The sequence below is a fragment of the Catharus ustulatus genome, chromosome 2 (assembly GCF_009819885.2).
Source record: "Catharus ustulatus isolate bCatUst1 chromosome 2, bCatUst1.pri.v2, whole genome shotgun sequence".
NCBI classification, from domain to species: domain Eukaryota; kingdom Metazoa; phylum Chordata; class Aves; order Passeriformes; family Turdidae; genus Catharus; species Catharus ustulatus.
This window is the reverse complement of record NC_046222.1, coordinates 4215969-4230729: the sequence shown is the minus strand read 5'-3', so window position 1 is coordinate 4230729 and position 14761 is coordinate 4215969. Positions and strand designations below refer to the sequence as shown.

General features: G+C 46.5%; 1 protein-coding gene and 1 long non-coding RNA gene across 3 annotated transcripts; both read right to left on the bottom strand.

Annotated features, from left to right (window-relative positions):
* Positions 1-1768: 1768 nt before the first annotated feature.
* On the bottom strand, positions 1769-7368 carry CREG1 (cellular repressor of E1A stimulated genes 1). Of its 2 annotated transcripts, XM_033053258.2 has the most exons (4): positions 7003-7368; positions 4893-5012; positions 3711-3895; positions 1769-3325 (listed from the first exon to the last, which is right to left on the bottom strand). In XM_033053258.2, coding segments are annotated over exons 1-4 (642 nt in total). In that variant the 5' UTR covers positions 7339-7368; the 3' UTR covers positions 1769-3324. The 2 variants fall into 2 exon arrangements, with proteins under 2 accessions (XP_032909149.1, XP_032909150.1); XM_033053259.1 differs by lacking the exon at positions 1769-3325 and having other exon boundaries at positions 3710-3895.
* On the bottom strand, positions 5127-6996 carry LOC116993026. Its single transcript, XR_004417168.1, has 2 exons — positions 6188-6996; positions 5127-5214 (listed from the first exon to the last, which is right to left on the bottom strand). It is a non-coding gene; the product is annotated as an uncharacterized LOC116993026 (long non-coding RNA).
* Positions 7369-14761: the final 7393 nt, after the last annotated feature.

Genomic DNA, 14761 nt, shown 5'->3' with positions numbered 1-14761 from the left:
GTGCTGCAAGAGCCTACTGGGCACAAATATCACATTGAAAACACATGAAAGAAATTGAAAATCAAGAAGTAGAAACACACACATGAGTGAGATCAGTAGAAGGAAGAGCATGACAGGTTGTGATTACCCTTATTAGACTCCCAGCTAACAAACACCCTGTGTCAGACTCCCGTGAGTGCAGGTGCCTCCCAGGTGGGGAGGCTGACTTCATTGCTGTTGAGAATATGCTCAGGTACTTCAAGCATGCCCTGGTAGAGGATGCACACAGAAGTCAAAACACTGATTCATTGCTTACAGCTGTAGCAGTTGATGATACTCAGCTGCTTCTGTTCTAAGCCACAGTATTACTCCTGGATAGCACGAAAAAAGGAAACATGCTCACAAATTCCTGATTGAGCTGAACAGAAAGAAGGTGAGCACAGGAAAAGAGGTGAGGAAAAATAGGACTAGCTGATGATTTTCTTGGCTTGGGTATAAACTTTTACACACCTATTATTAAGGGCAAAGATTGATAACCTGAACTGCTTTGTATTCCAAACACCAAAAAGTATTCAGGGAGATGCACAGATACAACTCCAGAGTTCTTCTCTAATTGACTCTCAAATTCAGGTCTGTGCATGTAGCTTAACCTGTCTGCTGCTCACCATTTTCCCAAAGAAACACCTGGTTGGGGTCTGTAGTAATTATGTTGAGACACACTGGACTAACACCATCATCAGCCCTTTACTAAAAACTTTTCCTGCCTCCTCTCAGGCAACTCCACACAGCACTGATTCCTTCTCTCCTCTCTGCAAATTTCCTTTTTCCTTCTGCATGACTCCTAACCCCAACCCATCCCTTACCCAGCCACCTGTCCCTCACACAGCATCTCCTTACCTTGTCTGTTCCTTGCACAACCACATGTCCCCTTCTGCTCACAGCACAGCCAGCAGACTCAGAGTTTTAAGTTCTAACTCCCACTAATTCTCCAACAGTTAATCAACCCACTCTTCTCTAACCCCCATCCTCATTGGGCAGGCAAGGCTGTTCCCACTCCTCTAATCAGTACAGCTTTAATTCTCTGCACTCTCCTTACAAACTCTTCTCCCATAGGGGTCCTCACAAATTTCAAGAATTGTAGATTGGATGATCTACAATTGTTGCAGTAGTATTATAAAACTGCTTTAAGATCTTACTGTTAGCCAAAAAGGCCCCTGCTCTTCCAAAGAGCAAATACTTGGGAATTGATAGTAAAAGCAGAACAAAACCAGAAACAAAGCCAGCCTTATTCTGCACCAAACCCTCAAGCAATACTTTGAAGGTGGTGTACTGGTTTTGACTGGGATGGAGATTTGGGTTTTGTGGTTGGGGTTTTTTTTCCTTAGCTTGCTTGGGGCAACGTTTTGAATTTGTGCTTAAAACAGCCTTGATACACAACAATGTTTTATTGTTTATGCAATGTCAAGACTTTTCCTGCTTCTCACCCTGCCCTACCAGTGAGGAATCTGGGGGTGCAGAAGCAGCTGGTGGAAGAAGGAATTTGAGGATGTGTGGAATGATGGCATTTGTCTCTCCAATTTTCCATTTCACAGCATTAGATACAGGAAATCATGTGAAGTACAAAGACATTTAATCCAAGGAGGGGAAGGTAGGTATAAGTAGGGACATTTCCCCATTAATTCCAGCAAGAACGAAAGACATCAGAGAGACAGTAAAACAAGAACAGAAAAGAGAATGCTTGTATGAAAGAGAGCAGGAGGGAGAGAATAATTCTTGGACATGTAACAAATAATGCTTGACACCACTTGTCAAAAAATATTTTAATTTTAACAAAAGCAACATCAGTCTCACACATCAGAAGTTACAGGGTTACATGAAATACATTCAGGTGTCCTCACAGAAAGGATTGAGTCCATGACAGAGATTCATTTGAGTTTTTACAACTCTCATACCTAATATAAAAATATTTTTCAATTTCACATTAAATATCAGTGTTACCTATTCAACATAAATTGTTTCTATATTGTAAGTTTTGCTGATCCTAAATTAGCTTCTAAATAGTGGAACAGAACAGTAGAACAGTACCAAGTACCTTCCTTTCCCTTATGAAGCAAGAACCCTTAATAACTTAGATAAAATATACTTTCACAAATCATCCCAGTATTTGAGAAAAGGAGTGATATAACAACAATATTAAGATATAGGGATTTCACATGACAAATCCCACTGTTCTATATATCAACCTCCACTAAGGAGTCTAAATTCTTTACTCTGGGTCAACTAAGTAATATTTGCTCACTGTAAAATCAATTTATTTGTTCATAAACACTTTTTAGTGTTTGTGAACTTAGCACACAGCAGATCAGAGAGGATGTTAAAAAGATGGTTTTTGTGCTTGGGTGCACCTTACTTCAACACAAATTAATTAAGCAGACCTTTCATTAATTTTCATTCTCTACAAATCGTGAATAATTTGTGTCATACTGTATTGCTTCTTTTTCACTTCTGGGTTACTAATCCAAAATTGCTGTGCAAGGCTTCCAGACCCCAAAATCTGATCAGTTCTGCTGTTGGGTGTGATAAAAGCTGATAAACTGCCATTTGATCAGACTAACAAAGCTGAGTACTTCAGAATCTCAATCACAACATTCTCACTGAATTTAGACGACACTGCTCTTCTTAAGTCAGATGTTTTAGGTACTGCTCATCTGCTTTTATTACAGAGTCAGGGCACATAATCAGCTGAGGAATTACCCAGAACTTATCCTGAGGTATAGGTACAGCTGGCACGAACACAACTGTATTCTACAGCACATTCAATAAAACTGAAAAATGGCTCAAACAAGTGAGTTTATCAGCGTGCAAAGGAAACTCTTAACAGGATTTGGGAACTCAGCACATCATTTGCCACTGTAATACAGGCAATGTTTTCCATTCCATCAGCTGAGCCGCCCTGTAGAACTTCACCATAAAATTCTAAACTAAGCTGGTACTAAAGTGCTCAGAAAAATATTATTTAACTAAGGCACTGAAAGCTTTAGAACTGGACAAATTGTTTAGGTTCCAGTAAACACAACATTTCTGAATGCACACTGTCAGACACCTTTCCAAATTTACATCCAGTAAATAAAATTTAGTTATTGCTTATGCACAAGGGTTTTTCAGTGTGACATGATTCATGTTAGTGAGTTCTACTTCGTAAGAGTAATAATTACTCATTAACAATGCAAGGTGTTTGATTTATTGTATTATTAATTCAGTCTACACTACATAGAAAAAATAAATCTTTCATAAAACAGCCAAATAATTCATTTCCACATCAGCATCACCAAGGATCTTCTTCCACCTACAAGGAGTAAGAATAAGAGTGAAATGAATGCATAATTCATGTTAACTGTGCTAAAATATATTTGATAGTTTTGAGGACTTGGTTTTATGTAGACAATAGAGCACAATTTCTCTATACTTCAATATCATAAGGACAGATTCAACAGCAATTTTTCTTTTGGAAGTATCAGCAATATTGCTGCAATCCCATTAATATAGCTTCAGAAATGCTGAGGAGTCTCACTACTATTAATCATTACACCAAAACATCACCTGTCTTGCAATTAATCCAGAGGACAGTGACCAAGCCAGTTCTACAGGAGTCACTCCTCCTTGTTAAAAACAAAAAGTTTTACAGGTGTGAAATATAATGAGAGCTAGCCAATAAAAACTTCAGTACTTACTAAGGCTTGACACTGTAGTACTCTTCTGGTGTCACAATTTTCAATCCACCAAAGTAGTCCAGGACCCAAATATTGGTGATGTTAAATTTGGCAAAGAACCAATTATGATCCTTGGGCCAACTTTCCATTTCAGGGTGGCGAGTGAATAATGCTTTCTGTGCTATGCCTGCTTCTGAATCATTCACCTGAACAAAAAACAGGAAAATATTACAATAAGATAGTCGTGTAAAGATGAGTTTTTGCTAAAAAACCACTGCTGACAGCAGTGTGCTTTTTTAGTTCAGCCATGTCTTGTCCCAAGGGGCTCATTACTGTGGCTGAGTCTGCTCATCTTCAGTGTGATGTGCAACTGTGTGAGACAGACACTTCCAAAGTAGTGGATTTTAACATTAAATCAAAATGCTGCTTTTAGAGTTGGCATGAGCAATAAAGTACTTCATAAACATAAGAATAAATCTTTAAACAAATCACAAAACAGAGAAGTGTGGATTCTAGGTGAATTATTATAATGTGATGTCTTAGGTGTAATTTTACCTCCTCTGCACCTGATCATTCAAACTGACAGGAACAGATCCAACTGTGCCCAGACATTTGCAAACACACACACACACAGAGGATGGTTTAACAGAATCTGCAGAGAAGGGAGGCTGAAATGTGTGACAGGACTTAATATACAATACACAGATGTTAAATTAACAATTTAGAGCTCTGGGTATGGTACAAGAAGAACCACCTAAATGAAATCAATTCAGTTATCAATGAGAAACTCTGGAAAGCAACTACAAGATTGCTGAGTGCAATGTACAAATATCAGAGCTGTGAAAACACCAAATAAGAATTGAGACTGTCATGCAAGAGAGCATAGTGATGACTGGTTCTCATCCTCAATCATTATCCCCAATCATGAGATTAGGATCTTTAATGAATATCACATGCAGTTCTCAATTCCTCCTAGGAGATACTGCTTATTGTCTCCCTAAACTCATTGCTAAAGGCACGTCAACAAAACTCCTGCAAAAATCAAGTGTTAACTTCATTTTCCTCCCACAAACTATAAGCTGACACAGAACATATCAGCCTATGCTTCTGCACAGAATTTCTCACCTTTCTCCTCTCCCTCCACTAAACAAATCCCTATTTGATGCACACAACCTTGCCCAGCGTCAGCTTTCAGCTGCTTACCTTTACAATGCTCCCAACAAAGATTATGTGGGCACAGAGGGGGTTCTGGGGATCATATTTGTGCTTCCTGCAGTAAGGAGTCTGTGCCAAAGACACAGTCAAGGAGGCATTTGAATTGACCTGAAATGCAAGAAGTAAGATAAGAGGTTTATGCTTACTTTTCTTATGTGAAGAAAAATGTCATACCTGACACAATTTCAGCTCTTGGTACTTTATTCAGCTCTTGGTACTTTGTTCAGCTCGGTAATTCTGGCAAAAAGAACAGAGCTGTCATCATCTTCTCTTAACTACATCTGAAAGGCTCCGTGGGTGAGCTCTGAATCTGAAATAAAGCCCAGCTCAGAGGTGTGCTGAAGCTTGTTAACATAAAATGCAAACAGAACAACAGTCCTTAAAACTCTGAATTCAGCCTACCCATTTCACATGCAAATGATGATATATTACAATTTACAGATGCAAAGGACAGCAGAGAAAACGAATAGTGAACTTCATCAGGTTAATTCTGGTGGAAGGGCAAAGTGTTACTGAGAAGGCAACACACTGAGCTTCACAACTGTTGGTAAAATTACTTAGAACAAACATCTCCTCAAAACAGCCTCCTGGCTCCCCCAAACAGCCCTTTTGGCATTTAAAGTGAATTTTAGAAGTTGGGTTTAAAAAAAATTCTGAGTATTTAAGTGAAACACCTAACTTCAAGAATTAAAGAACTCATATCTGATTGTTTTTCTAAAAACTAATTTGGTGACCATGGCTTGAAAGTATTGGTGCCAAACAGGACTGCAGAATGCCACGTACTAAGGGTCATTATCTCCCAGTACGGGAAGCTCCCCTGCTTTGAGAGGTTTCATTAGAAAGGCTCATGTCCAAGAGAAACCTCCAAAGTCACCGAGAGCACCGGTGACCTCATGAAACAGAAGGAACAACTTGAGAGATAGGAAGTTGCCTAACTCCCAAAAAGCTGACTCATGATTATTCGGCACCTTCTCCCTTGCCTGTGACTATCACATGTCAGGAGTTTCTGCCCTGAAGCAGCAAAATAAGGACTTGTTGAGGAGCCTTCAGAAGGAAATATTCATTACCAGTTTATACCATGGGGTTTATGTTATTATGAAAGCAAACAGCTGTATCCAGGATGGAGAGAAAGGTAGCAGGAAAAATAAATTAGACTCTCAATAGTACTTAGATACATAATTAAACTATTTTAAGGTAACAAACAAAAAAATGATAAAACAGTCTGAAAAATTAGCTTTAGTGTTTACTAATATTGTACTAGTCACTAAAACAAACAAACAAACCTAATAAAGGGGCCGTACAGCTGCTGTTTCATTAAGTTCTTAGCAAACCCTTGGCCATAAAAGATCTGGGACAAGGCCAATTACACCCTCAGAGTCTCAGCATGCCAACACTGCCCTTCCACGTGTGTTTCCCTTTACGGTAAGCTCCAGAGATTCAGGAACTATTCCTTCAGCAGGCTCTGCAAGAATTGTCTTTACTTAGGTGCCACACTGACAAGTCGCAGCCCTTTTGACTCTTATTTTTGTGTGAATTTTTCCCTCTTCAGGTATTCTGTGGCACCTCACTTCTTTGCTCAGCGCTTCTGGAAGCTGCAGACAATTCCTCTGCCTGGTGCTGCCCTTTTTTTTTTTCCCTCAAGACCACGATCAGCAGGAACTTCTCAGGAACTTCTTGCCACCACTGCTGCTGCTTGGCTGCCCAAGGGCTAGGAATTGTGCCCAGGGCTGACAAACGAGGGAACATTCATGGAAGAGCCATAAACCAAAACAGATGAAGAAGCATTTTTACGCTGAGGGTGGCAGGGCACTGCAACAGCTGCCCAGGGAGGTGGTGGAGTCTCCCTGTTAGGAGAGCCCTACCTGGACGCGCTCCTGTCACCTGCCCGAGGTGACCCTGCCGTGTGTGGGCTGGGCTGAACGATCTCCAGAGGTCCCTCCCAGCCCCAGGAATTCCGTGGCTGTGTGATCATCGCTGTCACAACAATCTCCGCTCGCTGCTGAGCGCAGGCCCGAGTAACGCGGGCGCTTCTCGGAGCGCCCTTGGCGCGGTCACTGTCACACCAGCGCAGCGTCCCCGCGCCGCCCGCCCCGCTCACCTCCAGGTCCTGCACGGAGATCTCCATGTCCGTCAGGTACAGGTAGGGCACGCCGCTGCCGCCGCAGGGCCCGGGCGGGCCGTCGCTGAGGGAGAAGATGTTGGCGAAGGGGCGGCCGCGCAGCCCCTCCTGCGCCGACAGCGTGGCCAGCGCGCCCCAGTCGCAGCTGTGCAGGACGTAGCGCGCCATGCGCGCCGCCTCCTCGGGCGGCGGGATGGCCGCCACGGCCGCCAGCAGCAGCGCCGGTGCGGTGCACAGCAGCAGCAGCCGCGCCATCGCTCCCCGGCCAGCTGAGGACACGGACATCGCTCCGCGCAAAGCCGCGGATCCGCGCATCGCTCCCCGCACCGCGCCGGCCGCCGACTGCCGGGCCCGCCCCTGCTCCCCACGCACCGCGCCGGGGGGCGGGGCCTCGCCGTGCCTCACCAATGGGAGCAGCGCTGCCCGCCCCCCCGAGCCAATGAGCGACAAGCCCGGGGTGACGAGGCACCGCCCCCCCTGTTAGCCAATCGACTTGTGAGGCCCGCCCGCCTCAGCCAATGAGAGCCTCTGGGGGCGGGTCAATGCGCGGCCGTTGTAAACAACCCTGAGACGCGGCCCGGGAGGGGGCGGAGTCACGGCAGCCCGGCAGCCAATGGGAGCGCTGCTCTGCGTCAGCGAGCTGAGGGGACAGAGCCCAAACGCGGCGAGTCCGAGCTGAGAGCCGGCACTGCCGAGAGCCCGCGGCATGGCTCCGAGTGACACAGCCGGCCTGCCCCTGAACACCTCCCGGGGCCGTCATTCCAGGGAACATCCACTGTCTCATCACCCTTTCTGTGGAGAAATTCTTCCTCGTGTCCAACCCGAGCCTCGCTGGCACAGCCTGAGGCCGTTTTCTCTCGCCCAGCCCCACCTGGCTCCACCCTCCCTTCAGGGAGCATCAGGCCCCCCTGAGCCTCCTTCTCTCCGGACAAACACCCCCAGCTCCCTCAGCGGCTTCTCAGAACACTCGAGCTCCACACCCTCAATGCCTTGTTCCAAGTGAGGGGCCCAAAACTGCACAACAACATTCCAGGTATGGCCCTGTCGGACCTCACCCGCCCTGGCCCACAGAATTCCCGTTTCCTGGAGCACCGGGAACGGCCCTCACCTCAGCTTGGGAAGGAGGCGGCAGCGCTCGCGCCGGCCTGAGGGGGGCGCTGGCGGGACGCGGCTCCCGGCGTTATCTCCGCAATATCCCGCGGATGTCCCGGCAATATCCCGTCAATATCCCAGGGATGTCCCGGCAATATCCCGGGGATGTCCTGGCAATATCCCGGCAATATCCCGGGGATGTCCTGGCAATGTCCCGGCGATATCCCGGGGCTGTCCCCACCAGGTCCCGGCGGCTCCCGCCCGTGCCGAGCCAGTCCCCCTCTCCGGCACGCCCGTTCTGCGCTCTGGGTGATGCGGGACAGACCGTGGTGCCCGGCAGCAGCCGTCCCTTGTGTGCCTGGGGGAGCCTGTTCCATCCTGGAAGTGCCCAAAAACCGCGTGGATACGGCACTTGAGGACACGCTTTCATGGTGAGCACGGTGATTCTGAAGTTCTTTCCCAACCACAATGGTTCTGTCATTCTACAATCCAAGGGGTGGCACCCACTGTCGCTGCCTACCGCCAAATCAGGCTGGTTCTGTGTCACCACAGGTGTTTGGGTCCTGGCCTTCCCTTGGGAGAACCTCACCCTGTAATCACAGCAGCAGGGACTGTCTGTTTTGGGACACAAAGCCCGCAGAATGATTTGCCACTAGGCTCAGGTGTTACCTCTTGCACACTGCAGGGTGTGTGTCCGAGCCCTCTCCTCCACAAGGCTTGTCTTTGTTAGCTGGACACCATTCCACCTTCCACTGAAGGCTCTTCTAAGCATTACTTACCCAAATAAACACAGAGCTAGCTTGTTTTATCCATCACTTTGTGCTCAGTAACCTTATGAAGGTTTGTATAAAGAGATGCTTTAAACTGGGGTAATAATGAGACTTGATTCAACTTGTCCTAAAAGATGGTGGATTTTTATATTTCCACCTGGATCCAAGTATATCCACACTGTGTAAACAGCAATGTAGCACTGAGAAAGCCAAATTAACTTGCCCTGTGGCCACCATCTGTCCCAGGTGCCCCACAGCACCCACAGCTCATAGCAGGCCAGATGGATCATCCTGTTGAGCTGAACTCAGCAAGGAAAACACACACCCATCCGTCCCCTGTTATTTATCTACTGTCCTGTACAGGCACAACAATTTTTCCTCCAATATTCCCCTTGCCTGTCGCTTGGGCAGAGATCCCTGCCTGCTCTCCAGGACACATGGAACCTTCTGCTGCTGCCTTCTCTGGGAGATGTTCAGATGAAATATTTGTAGAAAAAAAAAAAAAAAGGAAAAAAAAGATACTCTAAACCCCTGATGTGCAGCCACTAGGTTCTCTCACTTCCTCAGTTAGATCTCAGAGAAAGGAGAAGGATTCTCTCTGTTTTGCTGCAATATTGTCTAGGGGTTCTCAGCATCCTTGCATAACAGGGTCAAGAAAGTATTGCTAGGCACTACTAGTTCTCCTTTTCAACTCATGTGCTTCGCTGCTTTTAAAAAGCAGTAAATAGACAGTAATATCTCACCATAAATGGAGCCAAGCTTACTTCCTCCAAGGCTGAGTTCATGGAACAATCTTAATTTCAGTGTGTTTTGTATGTGATGGGCTTCAGGCTGTGTCCCTGGAGGTGTATTTCAGTCAGAAAGTGGGCAAGGTCTCCATCCTGGCTTGTGTCATGTTTTGTCTGCCCTCTTCAGAGCTGGTTTTCTCTCTGTAGACAGCCGGGTAGCTGGATGGGCTGGGCACGGCTTCTCCTCAGACACAGCCTAGCTGTGCTCTGGTCCAGGCTTCCTGTCTAGGTCATGCAGTCTGTCCGTGAACAGAAACCTTTCTGTGTCCAGATAACGCCCGGGGGCCGTGCAGTCTCGCTGTGTGCAGCGCTGATTCCTGAGCCAGGCGGGCTCTCTGCATCCAAATGACAGCCAGGGTGATTAAAGTCACTTGCCGGGGTGATTAAAGTCACTGCCGCTGCCTTTGACAGCAGAGCCTGACCTGTGAGTCAGCTCTGGCAAAAGCTGAAGTGCTCAGTGCTTTGAAGTGCCAAAGCTCGGTGCCACATGAGACCCACCATGCAAATTGTTTCTAAAAATGTTGGTTAGATTCTCTCCTGAGGAGATGCCAGCATTGGCCTGGTGTTCAGCCAAAAGTCTTTTGCTTTTTAAGTAAGGCAGTGGCAAGGCAAGGTTCCTCTGTGCAGAACCTGTTAGGGACCAGAAGTGTTGTTCCATTTTCAGCCAGAAAACCTTGTTCAGTCAGAGTTTGGGCTGCATGCTGAGGAAGCTGCTGGTGAGGGCCACTTGTGACACTGCTTTCTAGGCACTGAGAGATGGGCAGTAGGACTGGCCCGAGAACAGTGTAACCAAAACCAGCACATACACCCAGAACTGTGTCAGCAGCCACTTTCTGACTGGTTTTGTTGGTTTATATTAAGCCTGGTGTACTAAAACTAGTGACTGTAGAGGATTATTCAGTCTGGAAACAAGCTGTCAGTGGCTCATGCTGACAATATTTGTCCCACCACTATGAGTACAATGGGATGCAGCCATGCCTCTTAACACCCCAGCTCAGTTTGTTCTCTCAAGTCAAGCAGATCAGCAGTGAAAGAAGACCTCTCCAAAGACATTCAGGTGCTGCAGGAGGTGACATCAGTTATGTGAACACCACCCACCAGCCCCTGTGGGGCCAGGGGGATGCACCTCACTGTGATCTCGTTATTATGAGGTGAAATGCTCCCTGAGTGCCATACAGCATTTTTTAACTTTACTCTGGTTCGGGACAGGCTTTTGCCCAGAACCTGGCAATTAGGAAGCCCTAATTAAGAAGCCTGGTTAGTCTGAACCACAATGCTAGGCACCAGCTGACAGTCAGGAACACATGAAATTATTCAATCTTTCAGTTAGTCTCTACTTTTTTACGTGGCCACCACGAAAAACACACAAACTCACATTGCAATTCAGCTTAGTGAGAGCCGCTTTACAGCCTCATCCTTCCATCGAATTCCCTTTGCTAATGGGACTTTCCCACCAACATCAGTTCCCAGGGGTGCAGAGGGCCTGGCACGCTGGTCTGTGTGTCTGCATGGATGTTGGCACGTGTGTGTTGGTGTGTTTGTGCTCCAGAAGTGCTTCCCTGCAGCTGCAGGAGCCGAGCACAAAAACGTCAGTGGTACAAAGCTTTCCAGCTGAGTTCATTTCCTGCTGATAAGTCCCTGAAGAGGAGGGTGAGGCTCAGTGTCCGCTGACACTGGTTTAGTGGTTTAGTTTAGTGCTGAGGGGCACGGGCAGACAGCTCAGGGCACACTTAGCAGAAGGGTGGGTTCAAAAATCAAGTTTCCCACAGAAAAACGCTGCTCACGTTCTCTTCCTGTGGGGCTGCCAGTGTCAGACCTGGTGCGTGAGGCCAACCCAAAACAGGATGTTGGCTTTTCAAGCTGGTTGATCTTTGAAATGCAAATGTTGTTACTTTGGTGGTTACCTTATCCACACCCCCCCTTTTTTTCAGTTGAGAATTGAGTTGCTTGAGTGGAAACAGGAAGGGTTGAGACCCCATTTTCAGGAGGTCAAAAGCCCAACATAGTAACAGCTGCTGGTTGGTGGTGTGAATTCCAGGAAATTATGTGGATAACAGCAGCCAAGGCCAGGCAGAGAGGTGGAGAGAACCACCTCAGATATTGGCACTGACAGGTGAGCTCTACTCAGCAAATGTCTTAAAAAAGCAGAGAACTGCAATCTGTCTTGCAGGAACCCACAGCTCCCTCCACCCTTCATCCTCCCACCACCCTGGCCAACATACCTTCCCAGATTTGGCCACTAGGCAGACACACCCAGATGAGATTAACTGCAGGGACAGAGATGCCACAGACAAAGTTTCAGATGCAGTCCAAAGCTCTTTTAACTAGCTGTTTTTTTAATAAAGCATAGCCATGTCTCTGTACCTTTTTTTTTTGTTGTTCCATCTGAGCACCCTGCAGAGGCTCCATTGTCCGTCCTTTGTAGCCAAAATGCTACCCACAGTGTTTCTGAGCATGGCAGGACCTCTTACACCACCTGTTTTGCAGGAATGCCAGGATGAAGGAGTTCCTTGCACCTCTCCTCCACATGCTGCCTGTAGCAGGAGTGCCAGTCATTTATTCTGAAACAAACTTGCTGTGTTGGCCTTACATGTCTTGAAAAGAATCAGACAGGAAGCTGCAAAATCCAGGGGGCCACAACTGCAGCATTTTCTCAGTCAAATGAAATTTCCCCCTAGAGCCTGTTTTAATGGCACTAGTGATGACTATATTATTTTTGTTTTTCCTGCAGAGCAGAACAGATGTGGAACTCTCTTTTTTTTTTGATGTAAGAACAAGTTAGTCTCATAGACACTGCTAAATCCCAGGTTTGCAAGCAGGGATATACAAAAGGATGCAAAGAGTCATACTTGAAGATACCTCAAAATACTTGCACATGCACATCAGTCTGGGTGTAAAACACCCAGTTTCTCTGTAGAACCTCCCTTAATAAGGTTTGTTTCTTGCAGCTAAAGCATGTGGCTTGGTTGTTCATCTTTTCTCATGGTTTTCAGTCCAGAAACAAGAAAGAGGAGAAAAAATCCACACCTAATTTCTTCCTGTCTGGACAATGACATACACCATATTTCTGTGAATCCACCCCTTGCTCCTTCAGGAAGATTTAGCATAGAAAAGTGTCAAAAGCACGGACAAAATGGCAAAAGTACTCTCAGTACTGCATGCCATACCCAGAGCAGTGGCATTTGGGAATCCAGCAGGCAGAAAAGATTTGCTTTGTGGCAAGGTATTTGGAAGCAGAAATAAATGGAGTGAAGAATTGTGGTGGGGCACCTGCAATGACTTTTGCTTTACTAGTATGTGTGAAGTGATTCTGCCTCTGCCTAGCAGTTTCCTTTTCTGTACACCTAAGCAAACGGTTTCCTGTGCACAGCAGAACCCCTGAAAGCAGAAAGAAAATACTGAAACAGCCCCTGGGCAGCAGGAAACAGTCATGGGAGGTGTGACTTTGATGGTGTGTTACATGGCAGGTATCTTGAAAACAACATTTAGGACCCATGTCCAGTGAAATTCCTGAGCTTGAAATCCTTCTGTCACCACAGCAGGCAAAGCATGAGCAGTGGAAGAATCCTGCCCTCCCTGCCTCAACCCAACTTCTCAGTTCAGTTTCTATTCCCTCTCCTAATGTACCATTGTCAGGACTTGAAGAAATGAATAGGATTTCCAAGCAAGTGGTAGTTTCATTTTCATATTTATTTTAGATTTTATTTTCTTGTATCTACAGTTGCAGCATCTTCTGGTTGCTCACAGCAGAGGGGTTTCATCTAGTGTTCATCTAATTTAATGTTTCAACAACAGAAGATTAATTAGTCCTCTTGCCCAATCTCCAGATTGCAGCAACTCAGCCTGTAATTCTTTTGGGTAAGGACAGAGTGACTTGTGTATTGAATCTGGGAGGTAATTGGATCACGATTTACACTGGAAGAGCCACTATCAGTCACAGCGAGCTGGGGTATCATGATGCTGACATATCCATGCTGGAGTGTTTTCAGCCACAGCCAGCAGGGACTTGTGAAACACTGCGAAGGACAAGTATGCATCCCTTATAGAAAATATGTTTTAAATCTCTTCTGCCCCCAAGGTATCGTGCCAAGATGACGAGATGACATTGTGTCACTTTGCAGCTGCACTCCAGGCGAGGAAGCCAGCAGAAGACAAAGGGAGCGTTTCCAAATTCCTCTGCACCACCCTGCTCTCGAGAGGTGGGGACTGAAATTCTTTGAGAAGGAGCATATGCAAACAGTTGCTGTAAGAGATGTCCGGTTTACAGCACTGTGATCGGCGTGGAAAGGGAAACTGCAGCAAAAACCTTCCGGAGGAGGCTTGTTTTTCCCTATCCGAATTTTTCTACCACCACGGAAGCTTCTCGCTTCCAGTACACAAGTCTGTCCATCCCTGGGATATCGCTGTCCATCCCACCTTCTGAGCTGGTGGTGTGAGACGCAAATTCAAGGTGGAAAGAGTTGGTCCTGCTTTACGGTGACAGCCTTGCATGGGACATCTGTTAGTGCCCACAATTAATCCCTGTCCTCTCTCGGCGGGATCACCCAGCAGATATTTATTTGTCCTTCCTGGAGTCCCAGCCAGGACAACGCCTTAAATTCTGTCCAAGTCCAATAATCACCCTCGCTCCCCTCCTATTCTGCCTTTCCAAAGACAGTTCATTGGTGAGTGAAATTACTGAAAATAAGGAAGAGAAGGGGAAGCTGCAGTTAGAAGGAAAGGGATTCTCTCCTCACAAATAAAAAGGCAAAGGGACCCTGCAGCCTGGAGAGGGAAGTGTGGACAGCGGAGAGATCGAAGCAGAGATACCAGAGCAGGAACTGCGAGCAGTGCAGAGAAATAGAGACCAAACGGAGGGGTGGGAGGGGAATAAAGATAAGGTGATAGAAGATAGGAAGGGGGAGAGAGAAGAAGGCAGATGCGGTGTCCCCAACTTCGGGCGCGCAGGCAGAGCTTGTTGCTTGTTGCCTGACGAGCGCAGCGCTCCGGGAAGGACAGTATCTGTTTAGATTTGTGTCTAAATTTAAACCCTGATTGCCTGGCCTCCCCCTCCTCTCCCCTCCCTCCCTCCCTTCCTCTCACCCACCC